This window comes from Hyalella azteca, unplaced genomic scaffold, assembly GCF_000764305.2.
Source record: "Hyalella azteca isolate HAZT.00-mixed unplaced genomic scaffold, Hazt_2.0.2 contig4553, whole genome shotgun sequence".
Lineage (NCBI taxonomy): Eukaryota > Metazoa > Arthropoda > Malacostraca > Amphipoda > Hyalellidae > Hyalella > Hyalella azteca.
The window spans coordinates 2190-9584 of record NW_025934766.1 but is presented as its reverse complement, the minus strand read 5'-3'; the positions used below and the strand labels follow the sequence as shown (position 1 = coordinate 9584).

The 7395-nt window shown below is 43.7% G+C and overlaps 1 protein-coding gene across 1 annotated transcript in view; it reads right to left on the bottom strand.

The window, feature by feature from the left end:
* Window positions 1–4099: 4099 nt before the first annotated feature.
* The window catches only part of LOC108677447, a 5471-nt gene continuing 2175 nt past the window's right edge, over window positions 4100–7395 (bottom strand). Inside the window, exons 4-6 of the mRNA XM_018165666.2 lie at window positions 6280–6992; window positions 6001–6105; window positions 4100–5601 (exon numbers count right to left, since the gene is read on the bottom strand). Of these exons, the coding sequence (XP_018021155.2) occupies window positions 6423–6992 (570 nt within the window). The 3' untranslated portion in view covers window positions 4100–5601; window positions 6001–6105; window positions 6280–6422. The remainder of the gene's footprint in view (window positions 5602–6000; window positions 6106–6279; window positions 6993–7395) is intronic.

The following is a 7395-nucleotide window of genomic DNA, read 5'->3' as shown; positions in this document are numbered from 1 at the left end:
TCGCATTAATATTGGCTGAGTAACAATCTATTTTCAACTTCTATAATGATCATAAGTATTTAGTCATAACTGCCATGAAATGGCATAAGAGAAGGCCCCAAAAACATCTGGATTTATTAATTTGTACATTCTGAATGAATTTCTGTACATTTTGTGTAAAAATTATTTTGATGCTAGAAATTTCGTCGAAAAATGAGTTAAATTCATATATGAAGTTCGTAGCCCCAAACCTTTCACAAAATCTTATTCTGGATGCGAAAAATTGTCGTAGCTCGCTGTTTTTGGTACCAAAATGACCGCGCTCATCACGACCACAACATATTATGTTTGGGAATCAGTCTGACGGATTTTCGCAGAGATCCAGCTAATTTTCACCTAAAAATGGAAAATTCGTTAAAAGCTTTGCAGCTCGCTCGCTTTCACATCAAAATAACCGCAGTAACGCCAACAATAACATATTAAAATTTCAAGTTGGGAGAACAAATTTTCGCCGTGTTATGCGTCCTCAAAGTTATTTTCAATAAATGATAAGATCTCAAGCAATGTGTCGTCCTGAAATTTCGTTTTCATATCAACCACGATGGTACCAAAATGGCCCTTATAACCTAACCTATAACATATTAGGAAGGCACGTCAGTAGAATATTAGGAAATAAAGTTATGCATTGCTTTCCCACATTCAGGACCTAGCGTTCCCTGTTCGTCGCGAACTCGTACAAATGAGGCACTAAGCTCGTCCCAGTCTTGGACAGGTTCAATTCCATGGGGAGAAAAATGACAGCATGGTGCGTTAAATTTATAGCCGGCTTGGTCCCGGTTCGGTAGAACTGGTAAATTTTCAACTATTGCTGACGTCCCGGTTGTCTCGCTGTGAACCGGGACATCCCCCATGTGTCTCGGTGGTTTGCAGTAATTTCAGATAAACAGGGCAAGTCCCGGTTAAAAGCGAGACGACCGGGACCTCTGATATAGTTGCAAATTTACCAGTTCTACTGAACCGGGACCAAGTCAGCTATTAATTTAAAGCAGCATGCAGTCATTTTTATCCCTATGGAATCGATCCGGTCCAAGACTGGGACGAACTTAGTGTACGAGTTCGCGACGAACCGGGAATGCTAGGTCCTGACATTAATAATAGTCCATTTTCGAAGAAACTAACCCATAACCTAACTCTGGTTTCAAATGTAACATTATTGCCATTTCGTCCTCAACAACACGAGGAATTTTGAGCTTGATTAAACAATGCCTACTGGTGTTACACCCAAGGTCAAACTAAAATGCACCTGCCGATTCCCAACATCTGGATCCTTCCCAACATCTTTGCGATTCCAAGGTCCCAAAAACATCTGGATTTATTCATTTGTACCTTCTGAATGAATTTCTGTACATTTTGTGTAAAAATTATTTTGATGCCAGAAATTTCGTCAAAAAATGAGTTAAATTCATTTTGGCTATGAAGTTCGTAGCCCCAAACCTTTCGGCAAAATCTTATTCTGGATGCGAAAAATTGTCGTAGCTCGCTGGTTTTGGTACCAAAATGACCGCGCTCATCACGACCACAACATATTACGTTTGGGAATCAGTCTGACGGATTTTCGCAGAGATACAGGTCATTTTCACCTAAAAATGGAAAAATCGTAAAAAGTGTCTGTGGTAATAAAGGATGTATTATATGCGAGTTTTGTTCATCTTAAGATGAAGACCAGACGTTAGCTTCCTGGCGTCTCGCACCGTGCCAGTGTCCACGTTTCTGTCGAACTGTACGGTCTTAACTACTTCCGTGATGTAATGTAAGTTCTCCGCCATGTATATAGCTAACTTTGATTTCGCTGTAATATTGCTTCTATTGTTCGTTATATTTCGTTGTGTGTTAATCATCAGTGTTTCATGTCGGTTATTCTAATTTCAGGTAACTGTTTGAATAAAGCTTGGATTACCAAGTCGTCTTATTCTACAACAGTGTCGTAGCTCGCTCGTTTTGTTATCAAAAGTATTGTTTTGACGAGTAGATAGGCACCTCCGTAGAATATTAAGAAATAAAGTTGTGGATTGTTTTCCCACATTCAGGACTTATCGTTCCCAGTTCGTCGCGAACTGGTACAAATGTTCGTCCCAGTCTTCGCTCGGTTCGAATCAAGGGGGAGAAAACTGACCATATGGTGCGCCAAATTTCTAGCTGGCTTTGTCCCGGATCGGTCTAGTTGGTCAATTTACAACTATATGGGTCGTCCCGGTTGTCTCGCTCTGAACCGGGACGAGCCCGGTTGTCACAGTAGTTTGGGGTAATTTTCCAGAAACTGGGCAAGTCCCGGTTAAAAAGCGAGACAACCGGGACGACCAATATAGGTAAAAAGTTACCATTTCTACTGAACCGGGACAAAGTCAGCTACAAATTTAACGCACCATACGGTCATTTTTATCCCCCTGAATTCGAACCGGTCCAAGACTGGGACGAACTTTGTGCCTCATTTTAACCACTTCGCGATGAACTGGGAACGCTACTTTTTTCTTGAGATCGATCAAGCCTACTGGTGTTACACCACAGGTCAAACTAAAATGCTAAACTAAATACGAAAGATGAAGGACTTACAACTCAGCGCATACACTGAGGAAGCATTATTGAAGCCTACGCATATTTCTAAAACATTTTTAGGCACAGTCGCTTTCCTTCCACTCTATCTTGATATAATGTCTTGGTTAATGAAAGAAACGCGTCGAGCGTGTTTTTATTTAAAAGAAATTCCACTGAACAATGAACATAAGAAGAACATAAGCTCGCTCGATTGTCACTCTAAAGCCAGTATTGAAATAGTGCCATCCAAAAGATTGGCGAGAACATGAAATAAGAACAATGTACTATATCCAATCATGTACTATATCCAGTCGTGGGCACAGTTCCGCTAATCCGCTAACCGCTAATTAGTGAAGCTAACTTTGTTTTTGCTTATCGGATTAGCTGTTCAGCTAACTTTGAAAACCTTTAGCGGACCAATTAGCTTCCACTAAATTTAGTTCCGCTAACTGGCAGTCCGCTATAAATGCTTAAAAATCTCCGATTTAAGCTAAGATCGTGAGCCGTGTGTCACGCCCACACTGACGGCTGACTACGTCATCATATGTTCGTCAGCCAATCACGTCTTGTGTTACTGGCAGTAACACAAGACGTCCTATACTGCAGTCCTCTGGTGGACGCAATGCTGGCAGGCATCACGAAAAGGTTTGGGCCCCTCCTAGAAGACAAGGAGTGCCAGCTGGCAGCGGCCTTCCACCCTAAGTTTCACCTGTTCTGGCTGGAAAAGCATAATCACAGCCATCTCAGCAGGGTACAGAAGGCCATGGAGACCGCCGTGGAGACAGCCCTGAGGAAGACTGTTGAGGAGGGCAGCAGCACCACCAGCAATGACGAGGATGGGGAAGATGACTTCTTCAGCAGCATTACTCAGCCCATGGAGTCCAGGAGGAGCCACGGGTCACTGAAGTCCAAGGCACAGAATTTGGTGAAGACCTGACTGGAAAGCAGCTCGAAGGAGGAATGACTGACTTTGCCTTCTTGAGCGAGCAGGTATTAATGAACCTTTTCGTTAAGTAAATACAGCCATCCTATCCAGTGCTGCAGTTGAGCGCCTGTTTTCCATAGGCAAGGACATCTTGAGTGCCAAGAGAGCCACCCTGTCAGATGCCAACTTTGAGAGGCTGATGTTCATGAAGGGCAACAATCATCACCTCCAGGAGATGAAGGCGAAGGGCAAGCCAGAGTAAAAGGAGTGTGTAACCCTGGTGTAACCTTAATATTTCTTATTCGCTTAATAAACTGTATGTTAAATGTCATCTACTGCCTAATTTCATTTGTTCATTTATTTATTTATGTTACGTACATCTTGATCATCATCTGATCTTGGCATGCTACATCTTTTTGGAAAGCTCCTTTACAAGGCTGAAAGTTCAGCTCTCTAGGCCTGTTTTTCAGAGTTCCCCCCCCCAAATTAAGCTAAATCTAAATTTATATATTAAAAGTTAGGGGTTAGCGGCAAATTCCGCTATATTTTTTGGTGATTTATCGGTTTAGTGTTATCGAAGCTAACTTTTCAGTTAGCGGATTAGCGGTTATCGAAGCTAACTTTTAGGTTAGCTGTGCCCACCACTGACTATATCCAAGCAAACAAGATTAATGATGTGCATTCATTCTTCCAGCATGCTATCCAAACATAGTCCGCAAATCTACTGTAAAGTGTTGTGGTACTGCTGTACCTTCGGTGATACTTTCTTAAGTCTAAAATGGTGGTTTTGACGTACAAGGTAGTTCATAATGTCTGCGGTTTTTTTGTTTATTCTAAAAGTGCTGTACAAGATCACGGCAATAAAGACTGATGTTTTTACAGGTAAATGGATTATCCCCTTGTTCGAAATGTATTTTATGTTTATTCATCGCCTCTAATAACATGAACGTTCTTTTTCATCAAATCTTTTGCCATTTCTAAGTCTGCTACAGAACACGGAAGAGCAGGATTCATACAGTGGATGACATATGAATTGTGAAATGATTGTGTCCGAGGAAGATAAGGGGCTTCCTGATCCTCATCGCGGGAGGCATCAACGCTGATGGATGCTAATCTCTGAGGAAGCCGCGTCGCTCACCGCAGCAGAAGCTTCTTGCATCGTTGAAGAACTTTGCACACTGTGTTCCGAAGCTAATGATGTTGTTCCGAAGCTGATGCTAATCTCTGAAGAAGTTGCGTCGCGCACCGCAGCAGAAACTCCTTGCATCGTGGCATGACTCGACATGACTCGACCCGCTCTCGTTCTTCCAGCAAGGAATTCATCCTTGATTTCGTTTACTATATCTTGTGGAAGTTTGCTGTGGAGGGATTGCCCTTTTCCTGGAACTGTCTGGAGTGAAACAAGTCTCGTATAAGGAAGGGCGGTGTTTTTCATGGCTAAGGCATCGGAGTTTGATTTCTGGTGCTTCCTTATAATGTGTTGCTGCAGCTTTCGGGGGTGATATCCTTTGAAACACTCAGGACAAGCTGTCACGAGCCGCTTATTATCATACTCTCCCTTTGCCAAGTACTTCACGTTGAGACCTCCAGGGTTCTGCACGGGGCGTTCTTGCCTAAGGTCTCCTTCATTAATCTCCTCTCCTCATGTGGCGGCGGTCGTGCTAGTTGACGGCACTGGTTGATCTCTTAATGCAAAAAATGTGATTGGCAACATCATCATTGGCTCCCATTCCATCCATAAGATGAACAAGTAAACAGACTGGCGTTGCCCGATCTCTCATTTCCCTTGACACGCATGCAGGCAATGTCTTGGGTAGGCTTCCTTTGTTGTTTTTCAATATATTTTCAACATGTAGCCGAAGCTCGCTGGGGCTCAAGACGGGATCACATTCCTAACGTTTCTTCAGGTTGTCTAGTCTTCGATGAAATCCATTCATATTGATTGATGCTTCTTCTCCGAATCCATGGGCATATGGGCATCTTGATAGTGCCGGCGCATATGGTTCGGCCCAACCAGGCCCTGGCAAGCTGGGACAAAGCACGCCCACTGGGTCCTGCCTTCCACCTTTCTTCCACGAGTGCGCGAGTATGCCTTTGGGCCTCGCCTGTGTAAGTGAAAAAAAGCGATTAGACGAGGTCTCAGTACTTTGCAATAATTTAAGACAAACTGGGCAAGTCCCGGTTCAGAGCGAGACAACCGGGAAGGCCCATATAGTTGAAAATTTACCAGTTAAACTGAACCGGGACAACGCTACCTAGAAATTTGGCGCACCATATGGTCAGTTTTTTCCCCCTGAAATCAAACCGGTCCAAGACTGGGACGAACGTAATGCCCCATTTGTACCAGTTCGTGATGAACTGGGAACGCTACTTCGCGAAAATTATATTCAATTGCCTAATAGTCTATTTACCCATCTGTTGCAGGCTTTTAGCTCGTAACTGCTGTAGGGAGAAAATGAGCAAGATTTAGCGTTATTATAATTCATTATAGAGAAAGCACGTACGTTGTGCTGCTTTCATTGTTGTCACGACTGCCTTCTTCACCCTCATCTTCAGTGCTGTCATCGTCATCGTGGCAAGAATTACCGGATGTCTTCTTTTCCTTGTTGCTGCAAGGAAGTAAAAGAAGACGTGTCATAAACTTCGATGAGAGAAATTTACAACAAAAATCAAAGAACGAGTACAAATCCCGTGCCTTTCTGGGAACCCAGGAAAAGTGTACGGACTTTGCAAGCACACAGTCAAGTATTTTTATTTCATGCGTAAAAATTTGGAATACTCACTTCACACTTTTCTTCACAGCTGAAGTGATGGTCGCGCGAACAAGGATCTTTAGGATGTAACGCTCCATTGCGTACACCAATGATGATGGGTCTGGTAGAAGTTCTGCCAGGTCGTCTTCGTCGGTTTCCAAGAGAAATGGATCCTAGCGGCAAGGGGGAGGATCCGATTTTCCGGATTTTTTATCCCAAGCAGACACATTCTTGAAAACATTGACACCATCTACAATGATTTGATTAGTTCTGGCTTGATTATCATGGGACTGACCGTCTGCAAATCTTTTCTCGCATTTTCGAGTCTCTTTTACAGGCAAATCTCTTGTGACTTGTGACTCCCACAGGCAAATCTCATCTGACTCCGACGCTGCGATGAAGCATTTTGAAGGTTGCAAGACTTCGAGGGGGGCCTCCTGAACGTGGGAGGCATTCAGGAGGGGGGCCTCTTGAACGCCAACGGCGCCCTCTGATTTATCCTTCTCACCCTCCTCTACCAGCTCAAACTCTGTATCATGATCTTCCACGATGATGCAGGCTTCATCAACGGCAATGCCGTTCTCTGGTCCATATATAGGGTCTGGCGATTCCATCACCACCTCCTCACCCTCTTCTACCTCGTTGGCCTCAGAGGCTTGAGTCATAGAGAGGACTTGAGAAGTGGGGTCCACCACGGCGCAAACCGTTTGGTCTCGGAAGTATCCCATCCTAATATGTTCAATCTGTGAGCAAGGGAAAGCATCGGTGGTCGTGGGGGAGGGGTCATCTTCTGACGAATGGTCACTTGGCATGCCACTCGCCTCTGCGGTCATGGTGGGAGCTGAAGTAAAAGATGAAGAACCACCTCTTCCAGACGACATTAGAGCTCCCATAACTCAAATAAATCAAATCAGAACTGCAAATCACACAGACCCGCAGCTACAGCAGTTAAACAGAGAAATTGATAGAGCCATACAAGACCATAAAACAAACATCTGGAGAGAACACTTGGAGCAACATTGGGACAACAAACACAATAGCCATATACTCTGGAAAACAATACATCAACTATCAAACAAAACCATTCCCACTCAACCAAACAAATCCATTAGTTTCCCAAACAAAACAGCACACACTTCCAAAGAC